The sequence below is a fragment of the Mus pahari genome, chromosome 2 (genome assembly GCF_900095145.1).
Source record: "Mus pahari chromosome 2, PAHARI_EIJ_v1.1, whole genome shotgun sequence".
In the NCBI taxonomy this organism is placed as follows: domain Eukaryota; kingdom Metazoa; phylum Chordata; class Mammalia; order Rodentia; family Muridae; genus Mus; species Mus pahari.
Window position 1 is genome coordinate 76,231,578 of NC_034591.1, and position 18,783 is coordinate 76,250,360.

At 39.0% G+C, this 18,783-nt stretch overlaps 1 protein-coding gene across 1 annotated transcript in view; it reads left to right on the top strand.

Moving 5' to 3' along the window:
• Lancl2 (LanC like 2) overlaps positions 1 to 18,783 on the top strand; it is a 40,195-nt gene that overhangs the window by 8,040 nt on the left and 13,372 nt on the right. The window contains exons 2-6 of the mRNA XM_021189962.2: positions 8,937 to 9,054; positions 14,332 to 14,539; positions 15,328 to 15,475; positions 16,332 to 16,478; positions 17,388 to 17,570. Of these exons, the coding sequence (XP_021045621.1) occupies positions 8,937 to 9,054; positions 14,332 to 14,539; positions 15,328 to 15,475; positions 16,332 to 16,478; positions 17,388 to 17,570 (804 nt within the window). The remainder of the gene's footprint in view (positions 1 to 8,936; positions 9,055 to 14,331; positions 14,540 to 15,327; positions 15,476 to 16,331; positions 16,479 to 17,387; positions 17,571 to 18,783) is intronic.

The following is an 18,783-nucleotide window of genomic DNA, read 5'->3' on the forward strand; positions in this document are numbered from 1 at the left end:
GCATATGTAGCAGAAGATGGCCTAATCGGCCATCATTGGGAAGAGAGGCCACTTGGTCTTGTAAACTTTATATGACCCAGCACATGGGAAGGCCTGGGCTAAGTAGTGGGAGTGGGTGGGTAGGGGAGCAGGGGCAGGGGGGTATAGGGAACCTTCGGGATAGCATTTGAAATGTAAATAAAGAAAATAATAATAAAAGAAAAAAGAAAAAAAGAAGATGTAGTCATTTTAAAGTTACTAAGGTAAAGACAATTTCTCACCTCCTTCTCATTGTGGTTGGCAGGCTGCTGGCTGGTAGCTTCACTTAGCAATGTTTTTCCTTTCCTTTTACTCTCTCTCTCTCTCTCTCTCTCTCTCTCTGTGTGTGTGTGTGTCTATATGTATTTCTAGTGCTTTTTCTTTGGTTCTTTCTCTTATTTGGTCATTTTGTCCTTCTCTAATATGTTTGTTTTCATTTTATCTTACTGTATTTCATTATTATTCCTTAGATCTCTGTGTTCTAGTGAGAAACAGAAAGGACCTGAATCCAAGTAGGATGGGAAATGGAAAGGAACTAAGAGGAGTGGGGGGCACCAATCAGAATATATTAAGAAATATATGTGTAAAAAAATCTATTTCAATAAACTGAACAAAAAGAAAACAATTACCCCATTAAAAATGGGTACAGATCCAAACAGTATTCTCAAAAGAGGAAACACAAATGGTTGAGAAACACTCAAATAAGTGTTTGACATCTTTAGTCATCAGGGAAATGCAAATTAAAAGTACTTTGAGATTCTATCTTATACCAGTCAGAATTTCCAAGCTTAATAAAAGAAAAAAATGACAGCTCATAATGGCAAGGGAGTAGAATCAGAGGAACACTTATCCATCACTGTTAGGAATGAGAACTTGTGCAGCCAGCACCCAGCATGAGAATCAGTGTGTCAGTTCCTCAAGATGTTGAGAATAGATCTACCTGAAGATCAGGTATACCACTCTTGGGCCATACCCAAAGGACTCTATATTCTACCACAGAGACACTTGCTCAACCATGTTCATTACTGCTCTACTCATAGTAGCTAGAAATTGGAAACAACCTAGATGTCTGTAGGTAGATAAGTAGATAAAGAAAAGGTGGTATACTTTAATGAAATATCACTCAGCTGTTAAAAAAAATGGAATCATGAAATTTGAGGATAAATGGATAGAGCTAGAAAAAATAGAGTCAAGTAATTCATACCATAAATAACAAATATGGTATGTATTTACTTATATGTGGATATTAGCTGTTAAGTCTTTGATAAACAGACTATAATCCCTGTAGCCACAGAGGTTATGTATAGAATAAGCATCTGGATGATTTGATCACAGTAAGCAGGGGAAATAGAACACATAGTTATGGATAAATGGGGTCAGACTATAATCCCTGTAAACACAGAGGTTATGTATAGAATAAGGGTCTGGATGATTTGATCATAGTAAGCTAAGCAGGGGAAATAGAAAACAAAGTTATGGATGAATGGGGTCAGGGGAAAGTTGAACAGGAGGATTAGCAGGGAAGAAGTGGGATCAGAGTAGTAAGGGAAGGAATGTGGGGAGATAGAGCTGAAATTAAGGACCACTTGAGTGGATATATGAAAATCTAATATAGACTATATACAGAGGCAATCTAAATAAAATCACCATATAACGTGGAGGGGAGAGGGAGCAGGGGTTGGAATCCCAGCTGGACATCTCTTATCATCAAATGAAGTCTCCCATTCCAGGAATTGGTTATATTTAATTGAGTCATTGCCCGAAGGGGCCCCATAGAAACCCTCAAATGATCCAGGCTATTGCCAAGGCTATTGGTTGCTCTCCACAAACTGATGCCCTGTTGCTGAAGATAATACTTACATATATTATTGAATTCAAGCCTATCTTTAATGCCTATCTAGAACCTTCCCCCTAAGGACAAGTGTTCACAGTACTAAAAGGTACTTTGCACACTACCAAAGGAGAAAAGTAAACACGAACCTGGCTACAAACCCTTTGTTTTGCACTAGTGATCTGCATGCAAGTGGCCTTAGTGCAATGATGGTATAAACTTTGTGAGAGTAACCACCCACTCTCTGATTAGATTTAAGGCCCACTCCATGAGATGGAACCCATATGTTGCGGGAAATATTAAAAAAGAACAGCAAGTTCCCACGCTACACCCAGCTACTCTCTGCCCTGGTGGCGGTCTCACCACCTCTGTCTCTAGGCTAGCCCCAGCAGCAGACTTCCCAGCTCAGGTTTGCTTGCTGCCCATACTTCTCGGCCATTAAACCCCCTGTGGTTGGCCGTCCCACGTTCCAGTAACCCAGTAAATCAAAACTCTAGATGCTTATAATAAGTCAGTTAGATTTTATATCAATAAATTCTCAATACACAAGATGTCCACACAATAAATTCAGGGCCAATTGATAATGGTACAAGCTGCCCACCTAGATTAGATAAGTTATCCCAATTATTCTATTCTTATATTATATTATATTATATCTGCCTGTGGCTATTTAAAACCATGTAGAATCTGAATTATCCTGTTCATCCTCCATCTTGCTTCCTTCTCTACCTGTCTCTTCCATTTCTATCTCTGCAACTCTTCCCTCTGCCTCCCTTTTACCTGTCCAATCACAGGCCTCCTGATGCACTAATATTTAAATTAATTAGACAGAGAAAATCATGTCACACCCATACTCTGCTCTGGTAGCCAAGAATCTAAGACTAGATAGGGTATGGACCTAGGGGAAAACTTAATACTATAATTTTGCTAAAGGAATCTAGCAACAAAGTGATCCTTTAATAACATAGTACCACACTCATAGCTCAGTGTCATCAAAGCCATCAGCAGAGAAGCTTCCTCCTACAGAGTATGGGAATAAATAGAGAGGCTCACCTAGAGAGTGTGTAGGAAATGTGAGACCTTAGAGTACTGGTCCTAAATGGGATGTCTCCGTCCATTTCCTCTCCTCAGAGCTCAGGAAACTGCAGAAGAAGAGGCAGAAAGAATGCAAGAGCCAGAGTGGATGGAGGACACTAAGGAAACAAAGCTTTGAATAGGGCAGGCCTGGTACACAAGAGAGGTCACAGAGACAGTGGCAGCATGCACAGGGCCTGTGCAGGACGAGGTCCTAGTGCTGAAAGAGGTGGACACATGCCCCTCACCCTAGACCAGAGCCCGTCTGTAGGTGATAACTACTTACAAGTGAAAAGTTAATTTTCTCTTAGTCTCACAGGATACACCACTGCTAAGGCCAGGCAGGCCCTATGCCCAGCGTTAGATTGTCAATACAAAATAAACTCATTTTTAGAGGTTTTTCACTTTTGTTTGTTTGTTTTTCCCCATAATGATTTGGATGTTTTTTTTTTCTTTTTCTTACCCTAAATGTCTTTTGCTTATTATTTTGCTCATTATATTACAGTTTCCGATTTTATGTTTTTAGGGGATTTCTGTGAGTGCCAACATACTTGTCTCTATATCTATATGTGTTTCTTGTGCTTTTCCACTGGTTCTTCTGTTTTTCTGTTCCTTGTTTGATTTGTTCTATTCATGTTTGTTTGTTTTTATTTTATCTTACTCTTTTTTTCCTTCTTTGTAGAGAAGCCTGATTGGTTTTTGTTTTCTAGGAAGATTCAAGTGACTGGAGAGGTGGGGAATATCTGGGAGGAGTTGTGGGGGAGGTGGACCATAAATAGAATATATTGTATAAAAAATATACTTTCAATTTAAAAAAGAATTTCAACAAAAAGGAATTGCAAAGAAAAAATACCATCCACAAAGTGATTTACAAGAAGTATGACAATTTAATAATATGTAAAAAGGTAATTTTAGCTTACTACTTACACTGTGTATGGAATTTGGATTCACATCTTGTTCAGAAAAATAAAATAACTCAGAAACAAACAGATGAGATGGAGAAATGTTGACAAGAATGTAAGGATAAGTTTATACTTTGGATAAAAAAGATTAAAAAGAAAAATTTAGATAATGATAGAATTTCATAAATAAAATATTTTACTTTAAAAATGAAAGGTAGAAGATGAAGGCAAATTAAAAAATTAAAACCAAGGCACACATAGTGCAAGTAAGTTCTTCAAGGTTTGACTTAGTATGATATATGTTTGATGATTAAAAGCTTATAACATTGCCAATGGAAATTTCAATACCCAAGTTAAACCCATCCATGATTCTCTGTTCACAACAAGGGTTTGTTAAGTATTGATCAGTTCTTAGAATGTGTGCTGTTGTTTGTCAACTTGACACAAGCTATGGTCATCTGGGAAGACAGAACACCTCATTGAGAAAACACTTCTATCAGAGTGCCTGTAGGCAAGTCTGTGGGCACATCGTTTTGATTAATGATGAATGTAGGAAGGTCCAGTCTTTGTAGCCCTGACTTATATAATGAAGCTAAGAGAACCTTGGAGGGCAAGCCAGTAAGCATTGTTCATCTGTGCCTTCTTCAGTTCCTACTATCATATTCTTGCCTTTATTCCCAGCCGACTTCACTTCATGATGGAGTGTTTCCAACTTTGTTGGACACAGTGTTTACCACAGCAATGGAAACTAACCTAATGCAGAAATTGGTACCTGGTTCATGAGGTGTTGCTGTGACAGACCTGGCCCTGTTGTTTTTGGGGAGAATTGTAGAAGCCTTTTTTATTTTGGGATAAAAGCATTCAGAGCTTGATGAGCTGCTATTTTGGGAATCAGGAAGATAATAATAGTGTGAGAAATGAAGATGATAGTGGCCTGGCTTGTGATGTTTCAGAGAAAAGTTTCACAGATCCTTGAAGATTATTAAGTCTCTTCATGTGCAATATTTTGTACTAAGAACTCCTGCTCACCTAGGGCTGAAGAATCAATTGTGATTAACAAGCTATTAGCACCACTGAAATGAGCCCTTTACTGGGGTGTTGATGCTGGTTAGCTGGGTATGAAAAGAATCAGCTGTGATGAAGAGACCAGCATCATTGCGATGAAATATGGAATTATTCTCTCAGGGTTAGTACAGAGAAGCAATGATCCATAAGGGCCCGAGGCTGTCTCTCTTGCTGGTAACTGAACTTGGTAATGTATAAGTCTCCCAGGTGGTACTGGCTTATGTGGCATGAGAGCCTCAGGATTAAGGGGGCCATGGAGAAATGTGGAGGCTTGGCACCATTAAGCAGGGTCAGAGTCCTGAAGAGAGTTTAGGATAGGCTATTGGTAAAGCCTCTGTTGCAGTGGAAACTTGAGTGTGTTGGAGATGCTAGTCTGATCTGATGAGCACTAAAGATAGCAGCAGCTGTGGTGTGGAGTCAACCTGAACCTGTAAGGGAAGCTGTGTGTGTTGTAGAAGGTAGAGTCAGAGAAGCTGAGCTGCCGAGCTTCCCTCTGGAAGCCCAAGTGGCATACCTTCATTAAAAGTAGGGATGTAGCCGGGTGTGGAGGCGCACGCCTTTAATCCCAGCACTCGGGAGGCAGAGGTAGGCGGATTTCTGAGTTCGAGGCCAGCCTGGTCTACAAAGTGGGTTCCAGGACAGCCAGGCGTATACAGAGAAACCCTGTCTCGAACCCCCCCCCCCCAAAGTATGGATGTATATGTATTATATACTTATATGTTTTATATGTAATTATAGGTAAATAAAAATAATTTAATTCTTTGTGGCTTTTTCAAACATTTATAGTGTTGCTTCCCATACATCCCCTTCTTTTGTATTGGCCTCCTTCTCAATTAACTGATCCCGTCACATTTCCCTTTCATATTACTGTATCTATGATACCCCTCTATACTCCTCTATCCATGTAAAAAACAAATCTGGTTTCTGTTTTTACTCCAGACTACATATTTGTTTTGCCTAAGGGAAAACAAACAAACAAACAAACAAACACCATAGGCATTGCCTTACAAGATACAGGTATAGGAAAGGACTTCCTGAGTAGGACTCCATTTGCCCGGGAATAAAGAGCAGCAGTTGACAAGTGGGACCCATAACCAGCTTTTGGACAGTGAAGGAAACAATCAGGTGAACGGGAACCCCACAGTGGGCGCGGTGTCTGCTGGCCATACATCTGACAGGAGATTAATATCCAAAACATGCAAAGAACTCTTAACACCAAGAGTCAAGAACTCACCTGAAATATGGACTATAGATCCGAACGGAGTTCTTCTCCATGTAGCTGTTCAGTTTGACCAGCACGAATTGTTAAAGATGCTCTCTTTCCCTCTCCCCTTCTTTCCAATGTGTATTTCTGGCTTTGCTATCAAAAGCCAGTTGTCCATAGCTGTGTGGATTTATCTCTGGGTCTTCAATTCTATTCCATTAATCAGCATATTTGTTCTTATGCCAATACTATGTTACTTTTATTAATATATCTCCATAGTACATTTTGAGGTTGGGGATGGTGATACCTCCAAGCAGTTCTTTTATTAGTCAGGATTATTTTAGCTATACTGGATTTTTGTGTTTCTATCTGAAATTTAAAATGATTTTTTTCAGTTTCTATGAGGAATTATTTTGGAATTTTTATGGAGAGTGCATTGAGCTGTAGATTGCTTTTGGTAAGATGGCCATTTTTACTATATTACTTCTACCTATCCATGAGCACAGAGGATCTTTCCATCCTCGGGCGTCTTCTCTGGGGCTGTGCCTTTATACTAGGACTTGGTAATTGATTTTAGGAATCAGGAATTTGTTAGTTGATTGTTATTTGTTTTGTCCCACTTGTTCTTTGAGGTGGGTACGACTGTGATGAAGATCAGGCTGCAGCATATTTGAGGTGTCATTTTCCATGTTTAGACTGTATTCAGGGTCGTATGATCTATCACTAGTCCTTCTCTTAGGGTAGTTTTTCTGATTCCAACAGTTGGACCTCTGATTCCTTGGTTCTACCTGACACCCTGCACATTCTTTCTACTTCTTAGAAGCCTTGACTCACTGCCAGGAGTTGCTGTGTAATGGATGGTCTCATACCTGTATTCTTTGTTTCTAAGGACTATTCTGGGCCAGTGTCCATGTCTTTCTATATTTCTGTCCCCTATGCCTGATTTGTTTTTGACTCCTGCTATGTCTTAGTGTGGTTCAGACTATTTTTCTGGCTGATGCTTCTATTTGGAGCTTTTTTGTTTGTTTGTTTGTTTGTTTGTTTGTTTGTTTGTTTGTTTGTTTTTTGAGACAGGGTTTCTCTGTATAGCCCTGGCTATCCTGGAACTCACACTGTAGACCAGGCTGGCCTAGAACTCAGAAATCCACTTGCCTCTGCCTCCCAAGTGCTGGGATTAAAGGCATGCACCACCACCGCCCGGCCCATTTGGAACTTATTTTGCATGTGGATTCCTCTTACCTTTTTGAATGAGTTCCTGGCGTTCCTGTGTTGAGTGTATGCTTGAGCTTTGTGTTCCTTGTGGACTTAGATTCTTTGGGCTTGGTTAAATACTATGTGCTATGTGAAATTAAGTTGTAGAGAAAATGGCTGTTTGCTTGTAGGTAGGTAGCTGTAGTTAGTTTCTGCTAAGGAACCTGGTTAGTTGGTTGTAGTACAGTCTCAAACCTCAAGGGAATTTGTTGATGCTGCACAGTTCAGTGGGAGCCAGGGGGCAGGTTTTTTTTTTTTTTTTTTTTTTTTTTACATGGAGGGTGCTTGAAGGGTGTGTGAGTTGGGAGGAGTCAGGTTGCAGGCTAGTTTTTTCTGGCTTCATGAGCATAGACTGATGATATGTTGTGGCAGTAGAAATTAATAGATGGGTTGGCACACAATTTCTGGTCCCAATGGAATGACCCAAGTGCATGTGTGAGCTGGTGGGCATGTAGTCTCTAACCTCACTGAGGTTGTACAGTGATACATGGGCTAACAGGATCTTGAAGGTGTGTGGGTGTGTAATCTTTGACCAAAAGGGGATAGTGTGAGGGCATATGAGACAGTAGGAACGCTTTGTTTTTTGCTTTTAGTTTGAGATAGGGCCTGGCAGAGCCCATACTTACCTTGAACTTACTATGTAGCTAAAGCTGGCATTGAACTCTGTCATTTTTCTGTACCTCCCACATGCTAGGATTATAGGCAGGTGCTACTAGGTCTGACTTTGCTATTTTTATTTAAGAACTATGGCAAGAGCCGGGCGTGGTGGCACACGCCTTTAATCCCAGCACTCGGGAGGGAGAGGCAGGCAGATTTCTGAGTTCAAGGCCAGCCTGGTCTACAAAGTGAGTTCCAGGACAGCCAGGGCTATACAGAGAAACCCTGTCTCGAAAAACCAANTGGTCTACAAAGTGAGTTCCAGGACAGCCAGGGCTATACAGAGAAACCCTGTCTCGAAAAACCAAAAAAAAAAAAAAAAAAAAAAAAGAAAAGAACTATGGCAAGAAGGCACGTCCCTGGGAGAGTGAGAGTTTGAGATGGGTTGTCACATCGCATCCTTAGTCACACACACAGGGAGAATGCTGGCATTCCGTTGACTCCTCCTTTCCCTTCTTAGTCATGGAGCCTAGTTAATGAGTGGCAGCCACCCAGATGTACGGTAGGTTTCCTCTCAGTTAAACCTACTTACAATTGTCCACACACACACACACACACACACACACACACACACACACTGTCGACTTTCCTAGGTGATTCTAAATCCAATCAAGTTGACATTCTAAATTAACTATCACCCAATTTTTCTTAGTTTCCTTATATGGACTAAAAATGTTTGCAGTCAAATCATTTGCTTTTCTTTTGTTCCCTTCACTTGATTTCTGCAAATTATTCTTTGTGATAATATTTAAGAGTTATAATCCACATAAGGCATTGTTTCATTAAAACATTAATTCAGAAGAACCAGAATAGGTACTAGTCACCCATAATATGCTAAATAAGATCATTTCTCTCGTGTCCAGGGCAACTTTCTACTGGTTTCATGATGTTCTCTTTTTGTGCAATTTAATTCATTTTTTCCTTTGATTTTTAGATTGTTCCCAACTTCATAAAGCGTATCCAGACCAAAATCAAAGATCTTCTGCAGCAGATGGAAGAAGGACTGAAGACAGCAGACCCTCATGATTGCTCTGCATATACTGGTTGGACAGGTGGGGTAGTAACTTTGTCCCATTCCTGAACTATGGTATATAAGCTGAGGCTTTGACATTTTCTCCTGTTTTAAGATGGTGACCTTTATACCTTTGAAACATTAGACAGTTTTATTATGAGATGTTTTATAGTTTTATTGCTACTGTCTGAAAGTTTGATCTTTAATATATAGGATTTTTATAACTATTTAATCCAATGTACAGCAGTGCAAATGGCAAAAAGAGGCCTACTTTATGATTATTTTTGTTGGTTTTAATTTTATTATATTTTTCTTTGTGACAAGTTGTGACTAAATGGTCTCTCTGGTCTATTTCATAAATGATCACTTTGTTGGGTATACTTAATTTGATTCAAATAATTTTAATTAAATTATTTATATACATGTATATTTTTATTTTTTATTTTAGTGATGGATTTTTTAACATCATTTAAACAAAAAGTCATATAATTCAGGACAAAATAGTATGATCTCAAAATTAAGAAGCCATAACTAATTTTACGTTTTTACTATTATAACACTAGAATCTTTTTTTTCCTGATTCTCATAATGTATGATGAAGAAATTTAGATGAGACACACAAAATATAGTTTAGGAAATGGCAAGTATTTATCACAAGTTAAAATTGAGCATATTCTCGAGGGGATAAAAGTAGAGAGTGGCTAATGGGAGTGAAACTGGACAAAGGGCCATTGTGCAACCTATGTTTTAGGCCAATTTATACGATTTCTCGAACAGATAGCTTTTTCTGAGCAGTCTTTTCTGTTCAGGATATTAACCAATCTGTTTGGATGGACTATTGGGGAAAGGGTCTTGGAGCTCTTCTTGTTCCTTTTCTGGGTACGGGATAGATAGTGCTCCTACTAGATTTAAGGCTCCTGGAACAAGGTTTAGATACTTTTCTATTAATGGCATTAGAGGCAATGTCACATTCCCCTCTAGGGCCAGAAATATGACTAAAGTCTTATTCTTTTGACTAGTAAATTAGTTTTAGACTTGGTTTACAAGATGCTAATCAGGAAGGAGTCCAGCTCTAATGTCCTCCAGATAATTAGCTACTTAGCAGTACCAGGGAGTCAGAACATTTTTATAGCTAAGTGAGGTATCAAAGATGATAGATCTTATTCTCAGGAAGTACAGTAAAGCATGGTTAAAGTGCTAATGATTCACATACAAATTTAGAGACTTTTCTTATTAGTTTTAAAGTAGTATTTTTATTTCTTCTTTGATATAATATTTTTATTGAATAGTAATGCTGGGTTATTTTCTAGTCTTGTTTAATTGGAGCACATTTGGCCTTCCTTTTTCTCTTAAAATGTCCTCTATCTTTAGAGCTAAGGAATGTTTCTTGAAGATAATTACATTGATTTTGTTTCTTGATGCATTTAGTCAGCCTATGTCTTTTGATTGCAGAATTGAGGCTATTAATATTTAAAGTTAGTATTGAAATGTTTGTGTTGGTTCCTGTTATTGTGATGTTGATTTTTGTTTTTGTTTTTGTTTTTGTTTTTTGTGTTCTTAGTGGTACTTTTTGTTTTAGAAATTACAGTATCCCATCTTTCTACAGTTTCTCTGGGCATCCCATCTTTCTATAGTCTCTAAATTACATTTGCATCAGATTTGACTTGTTAATATTTGTTAGGCTAGGGAAATCCCTTGATTATTTCCTTTTATAGATTACAGGATTGGCTGGGTGGGATTTCATACTGTGGGTACCACTCCATTTAGCTTCAGGTATTTCTTCAAACTTCTCATGTCCTGATCATGTTTCAACATTACATTCCTTGGAGCTCTTTTTCTCCTCAAACTATACATTTTGTTATTTTTTCTTGCCTGCTTGCTCTTTTTCATTATAGATCTGTATAAGAATAGTCACTGCTCATCATATAACCGTCAGTGCTAGGTTATTTTGAAATCTTTGCCAGTGATATTACTCCAAAACTCTTCAATTTAGACTTTGGAAAAAATTTTAGGACAAGGATAAGAAGCAACCACATATTTCCAAAATATCTCAAGAATGTCTCTAGTCCAGTTGCTATTGTTCTTCTCTGAAACCTCTTGAGCTGGGCCTCCATAGTCTACAGTGCTTTCAGTGTTGTTGCTTTCCAAGCTCCCACTAGGATAGCCCATTAAGCCCTACTTACAGAGTTCAACTGCTTTCCTACTCTGAAGCAACAAAGTCTTCCACACTCCTCTAAAACAGTGGTTCTCTAGCTTTCTAATGGTGTGACCCTTTAATACAGTTCTTCATGTTGTGGTGGCCCCAACAATAAAATTACTTTTGTTGCTACTTCATAACTGTCATTTTGCTACCATTATGAATCATAATGTAAATATCTGATGTGTAGGATATTTGATATGTGACCCCCATGAAAGGGTTATTTGACCCCCAAAGGGAGTACCCACAGTTTGAGGACCACTGCTCTAAATAATAGCATGGTTAGTATCATCACATCAATATTCCAGCTCCTGGTACCAACTTCTGTCTTAGTTGTTCTTCTATTGTCAAGAAATACCATGACCAACCCAACTTACAGTGAAGTGCACTTAACTGGGGGCTTGCTTATAGTTTCATAGGACTAGTTAATGCTCATCAAGGCATAGCATGGTGGCAGGCAAGCAGACATGACACTAGAGCAGAAATTGAAAATTTATATCTTGATCCATATGTAGGTGGCAGAGAGACAGTGAGACTGGGCTTGTTAATTCCTGTTATTTTGATGTTGGTCATGGTGCTGGTGGTGTATGTGTTTGCGCACGTGTGTAATTATTTATTTCCCGTGTTTAACCTTCTTGGGTTGGAATTTTCTTTCTAGTATATTCTGTAGGATTGGATTTTTGGATAGATATTGTTTTAATTCGACTTTTGTCATGGAATATCTTGTTTTTTCCATCTAAGGTGATTCAAAGTTTTATTGGGTATAGTTGTCTGAGCTGACATCTGTGGTATCATAGAGTCTTCATGACCTCTGTCCAGGCCATTCTGGCTTTAGAGTCTTTGTTGAGATGTCAGGTGTAATTCTAAAGGGCTGCCTTTATATGGTATTTGGCCTTTTCCCCTTGCAACTTTTAATATTTTTTAATTTGTTCTATACATTCAGTGCTTTAGTTGATATGTGGCATAAGGTTTTCTTATTTGTGTTCTGTAAGTTTCTTGTACATTTATAGTTATCTCTTTTCTTAGATTAGGGAAATTTTCTTCTATGATTTAATTGCAAATATTTGTTGGGCCTTTGAGCTGGGTTTCATCTCCTTCTGTTCCTATTATTTGTAGGTTTGTTCTTTTCATAGTGTCCCATATTTTCTGGAAGTTTTATGTCAACAACTTTTTAGATTTACCATTTTCTTTGATGCTGTATCTATCACTTGTATTGTACCATCCAAGCCTGAGATTGGCTCCATCTCTTGCCTTCTGTAGGCGATGCTTGTATATGTCTTACTTGTCTTACCTAGATTTTATGTCCCCAGGATTCCCCTCTGTTTTTCTTTATTTCTTCTATTTCCATTTTCAGGTCTTGAACACTTTTATTCCTTTTCATTACCTGTTTGCTTGTAATTTTTTTGGTATTTCTTTGAGGGAATTTATTTATTCCCTCTTTAAAGGCCTCTATTATCTTCATAAGATTGAATTTAGGATAGAATTTTCTTGTCCTTTCAGCTGTGTTGGAATATCTAGGGCTTGCTGTAGGATAGCTAAGTTCTTGTGGTACCATATGGCTTTGCATGTTGTTGTTTGTATTCTCAGGCTGGCTTCTAGTAATCTGCCTTTTGGGAGTTATTATAGGTTCAGGGGCTTATTTCTAATTTTTGTCTTTGTTAGATGGGTGGGTTTTGTTTTGTTTTGTTTTGTTTTTATGTTTTTCCTCTTAGTTTTTATTTCCTTTCTGATCTTGTGGCCTGAGTGACCAGAAATTCCAGTGACCAGTGATTCTTCAAGTCTGGTAGTGTGTTTCTGCTGGGTGTGTGTGTGTGTGTGTGTGTGTGTGTGTGTGTGTGTGTGTGTGAGCTGTGGTGGTTTGGGTGCCAAGGTTGTCTCTGAGGTCCTTAGAACCATTGTTGTCTCTGGGAAAGCAGAGGTCTCCTGCAGTAGTTTTGGGGCTGAATATGGAGCCCAGGTGATGAGGTGTAGTATAAGGCTGTTGGGTATGTTATTAGGGGGAGTTTGCAAGCATAGGGCTCAGGGTAAGGTCTTACCTCTGGTTCCTGGTACTGTTGTCACCTCTAGTTAAGCAGCTGAAGTTGTGAGCCTGAAAATGGAGCCCAGGGGATGAGGTGCAATTCACTGCTGTTGTCTGTGCTCTAGAGAAAGTTGGCAGGCATTGGGCATAGGGCAGGGTCTTATCTAGGGTCCCTGGTACTGTTGTGGCCTCTAGGAGGACAGACAGAGTTATTATCCAGAAAACAGAGCTCATAACTCAGGAGTTAAAATATGTTTTCAAAGCAAATTATTTTCTAATGGGTTTCTGCAAAGAGCTCTCAGTAAAACTCTTGGTTCTTGTCTTTGGTGAGGGAAGACATTGATAGAGAGTCTCAGAGTATCCCATTCTGGCCTTAGGGTCACTATCATGTAGTTGAGAATGTCTTTGAACTCCTGACTCTGCTGTGTCCATCTGTCACATGCTGAGCCACCACACCTGGCTTTGGATTTCTATTTCTATATTTTCAAAGAGGTTGGTGACAGGCTGCTCCTGCTGTCCCTGTTCTGTCACATCATGTGGTACTCCCTAAGTGGGGATCTGACTCACTGGTTATATGCTCAACTGCTTAATAAGAAAAGAAAAACAAAATGAAAAATTGTAGAAAATTAGAAAGGAGGCATAAAGTCCAGGAAAGTAATCACTTCCTGTGGTATCATCACAGAATGAAATGATTTGAGAAGAAGCATAAGGAAAGAGTTATATTAGCTTGAGATAAAGAGAAGATTGAGGCTGGACTGGGTGTGATTGGGAACAGGGAAGGAGTGACAGGAGCAGCAGTATGTTTGGTGTCTTTTTCCTCTAACAGTAAAATGTGGACATACTATATCAGGCTAGTTAACCCATGATAAATTTCAACCTGTTTCTTGTTTTTTTTTTCCACCCTAATTTTTGGGTCTTTTTCTTGTCAGCATTTTCAGTTTTCTGAAATAAATTATACCTTTTCTTATTATTGTTCATGTTGTCCATGTCAAAAAACAGACTGTTAGTAGAAGAAGATGTTTTTGTAGTTATAAAATAACTCCCAGAGGGTAAAACGGAAGATTGTAATGCTTTTCTTTGTGGGGTGGGGATTATTCCAGGCATAGCACTTTTGTACCTGCAGCTGTACCGGGTCACTGGTGATCAGACCTACCTGCTACGATCCCTGGATTATGTGAAGAGAACACTCCGAAATTTGAGTGGTCGCAGAGTCACTTTCCTTTGTGGAGATGCTGGACCCCTTGCTGTGGGAGCTGTGATATATCATAAACTCAAAAGTGAATGTGAGTCCCAGGAATGCATCACAAAGTGAGTTTTCAAAGTTGGAAACATCTCCAAATGTTTTGTTGAAGAATTACTGTGCAAAGATGTTCAACAATTAAAGTATTTTCTAATCTGCTATTGCAAACAGGACTCTCTGAAAAGTGAAGTATGTTAGTTTAGTAGTGGGACCATGTGTACTTTTTCCTGTACATACATGAGTGTGTCTTAATTTCAGTGGAACTTTAATATTCATTTCTAAACAATTTTTGGTTGTCATCAGTGTATGAAAGCGAGTGCACGTCCATGAAAATAGCTTGAGAATAACTAATCCAGAGTTCAATCTTTAGCTCTTAGTCATGGTAATGAGGGAATAATGGACTGTGTAGGTTTCTTCAGTGGGCAGTTTATATTCTTCTCAAACAAGCAGAAAACAAAGTCCCAACTTTGGATCTAGTAGAGTATCTGACATGTGCTGGCATTTGATGTTGTTGAAAGATGCCTTGCCTAGGTAGCAACCACATCTCGGCTCTATCTTTACATACATTTTGCATCACTCTCTTCTAACACTAGATTTTAAAGTATGTGCTCTGTTTTCACTATATGATTTAGAGTAATAGAAAGGTAGAAAATTTCAGCTGAAAAAAATCTTTTTCAAAGCTGGAGATTCAATTCAGGATCTCCTATACTTTTAATACTGACGTATGTACCCATCCCATATATTTGTATTGTTAAGTTGTTATTTGAAACAGGAATCAGTAGAGAGGTTTTGATTGGTTTATGAACTTGAGAGATTTTTAGAAATTTTCTGAGATAATACTATGTCTTGTTGTTAGACTTCTACAGATGCATAGAACTATTGTCTGTCAAGAGTCAGAGCTTCCTGATGAACTGCTGTATGGACGGGCAGGATACCTGTATGCCTTACTGTACCTGAACACAGAGATTGGCCCTGGCACTGTTGGTGAGACAGCTATTAAAGAGGTATTGTGGGCCTACTGGACTTTCCGGTACTTGAAACTATCTGTTAGCATGTAGTTATGTTATCACCCAGCCTCTGCTTCTAGATGGGAGTAATTCTTTACAGGCATCTCATAAAATGTTTTTTAGAAACAGCTATGTATCTTCTCAAAGATATTTTTTAAAAAAAAGTCTATAAACTTTATTGGTTAAGTTATGTTCCACTTCAAAAACTCAGGATGAGATGACTGTGATTTGGTGTGCAAATTCTTTCATTTTGTTCCCCTGATCTCTACATGTGCTCTTACCCACATAACCCAATATGGCTTGGCTCCCTTAGCCTGCCTGGAAAAGGAAAGGAAACAGCTTCCTTTGTCAGGGATCTGTTTTCAAGATGCCCACCTAGTGCTTGCTTGCATCTCATTCTAAAAACTTAGATCCCATGTAAAGTGAAGTGAGTCTTGCCACATAGTTGTTCTAGACATTGATCCATAACATAGAAGACCACATAGCTCTTCCCTCATCAATGAAACTAGTGTGTGTACTCTGTCTTGGGGATGTAATTACTGTCTTTTAGGGAAATTGTTATAGCTCTAAAGCAAGTAAGAAGTTTAGGATAGTTTTTAATAGGAAGACCATAGAATTTAGACAACTTTTTATACTAAGAACTTGAATTCCATAGGTAGACTTCTTACATGTTTTTTTCCTTAGGCTTTATTTCCTGATGTCTCTCTGTCTGAATTTATTAAATAAAAGTAATTGTTAGATAGTGGCTGCTTCCATTTCTTTAATAATCTGTGTTCTCCCACACACTGTCAATTAGAGTAGATGAAGGTGCTTGTAACTTGTTCTGATTTCCTATGTCTCCTTGTCTCTGTAGGTAGTCAGTGCTATTATTGAGTCAGGAAAGAGTCTATCAAGGGAAGAAAGGAAATCTGAGCGCTGCCCCCTGCTCTATCAGTGGCACAGAAAACAATATGTTGGAGCAGCCCATGGTATGGCTGGCATCTATTACATGCTAATGCAGGTATGTGACAATTATCTGGAATAATGAATATAGTGACCATATCACAATATATTAGACTTTCTTACAATTTTTTTTTCAAAAATACAGAACAAGAACAGGAATTCTAGTTCTTTGGAAAAAACTTGGAAACATATAGGAACTCAGAATGAAAAGATATGAACTGAAAATAAGTTTAAAAAAGTGCAAATGGCTTAACAGGACAGAAACCACACAGAGATGGCCGAGGAGCAAGAGACTGTTTCTCCTGCACAGTCATAGAACTGGGGGAACATAAGTGACATGTACCACAGTCTGCACCAGGCGTATATGTGAGTTGAGATGAAGCCAGTGTTAGGCAAGGAAGGGGCTTCTTCAAGCATCTCTAAGGAGCATTTGGATCTGTTAGATTCTTCCTTCCAGTAATTCCTATTAGCTACAAAAGGAACTGGGACTTGAAAAACAGAAACCATCTGTTTTAAGCAGAGAAAGCCTGGCTTGGAAGAGAGCAAAGGGAGGAAATTCTACAGGGCACATGGGATCACTATGTTGTGCTTCAGACACTTCCACTTCTCTCTCACGATGGGCAATACAGCCTCTACCCCAAAGATGAGGCCAAAATATCCTTTTGGAAACACTGATTTAATAATTATTTGTTGTTGTTCCTGTGTCACTGGGCTCTCACTCTGGACTCCCCTCAGTTCCAAAGTCTTTGTGATCTATTGAAAACCTTCTGATCAGACACATGCAGAATGTACTATACATACATTATTTCAAGTGCAAAGAGATAGCAGGAAGAGGAACCATCTTCATTTTAGGTAGCCTTCATACTATTTCTCTGGGACCAGCAGCTTCTCTGAAGGCCATGCTATAATAGTTTTTTTTTAAAAAAAATCAGAAAAATAAATTGTTTTCTTTTTTGTGTCTTTAAAGCCAGAAGCAAAAGTGGACCAAGAAACCTTAACCGAAATGGTGAAACCCAGCATTGATTACGTGCGCCACAAAAAATTCCGATCTGGAAATTATCCATCTTCATTAAGCAATGAAACAGATCGATTGGTCCACTGGTGCCATGGTGCTCCAGGAGTCATCCACATGCTCTTACAGGCATACCAGGTTAGTGCTCCCCTCTTATCCTGAGATTCTGGTCGGGCACAGTTCTCATGCTTTCATGTTGCTTCTTCAATTGTACACTGAAAACTGGTTTTAAATTTTCATCTCTGTTAGAGTGGGTACACATGTGCCAAGTCATACATATGGACTCAGGGGCAGCCTTCAGTGTTGACCTTTGCCTTCCATCATGCTGAGCAGGGTCTGATGTGGTTTTGCTGGCCTTTGTGCTTCAGAGGAGTTCGTTTTCTCTGCTTCCTTTCCCTTTTCCTGAGATGTGCACCTTCTCAGCAGCTTCACATGGGTCCTGGGGGTCTGAACTCCAGGACTCATGCTTTAACTACTGACCCATCTCCCCACCTCACTTTCCACTTTCTATTTTAATTATTTATCTGCGCACTTGTGTGTTGTGTGATCACGTATGCTTGTGTACACACGTGTGTCCATGTATTGAGAGCCAGTGGTTAGCCTTGGATACGGTCCTCTGGAACCAGTCATCTCACTTTTCCTGGATTTCTCACTGCCCCGAGTACGCTGGACTGGCTGGCCGCTGAGCACGCTGGACTGGCTGGCCGCTGAGCTCTGGAGATCAGTGTTTCTCCACTTTTGCAGCACAGGAGTACAAGCATATCCCACAAATCTGACTTACTTATTTAAATGAGGGGGAGGGAGGGAGATTATAAAATAATATTATTTTACCACTTCCCTTTTCCTTCCTATAACCCCTCCAATGTATCTCCAGCTTTCTTTCAAATTTATGACCTCTTTTTCTGTAATTGTTGATATATGTATATATATTCTGCAGTATATAAATAACAATGTGTTCAGTCTACATGATACTACTTGTATATGTGTTTTGGGCCTGACTGCTTTTTTATTAGTAAATATTTTTGTTTATTTAATATCACCTCCATTTTTTTTATGTTTGTCAACTATTTTTAAATTATTTTATTAGATATTTTCTTCATTTACATTTCAAATGCAATCCTGAATGTCCCAAATACCCTCTTACTCCCCAGCCCTACTCCCCTACCCACTCACTCCTACTTCTTGGCCCTGGCATTCCCCTGTATGGGGCATATAAAGTTTGCAAGACCAAGGGGCCTCACTTTTCAATGATGGCCGACTAGGCCATCTTCTGCTACATATGCAGCTAGAGACACGAACTCTAGGGGTACTAATTAGTTCATATTGTTATTCCACCTATAGGGTTGCAGAC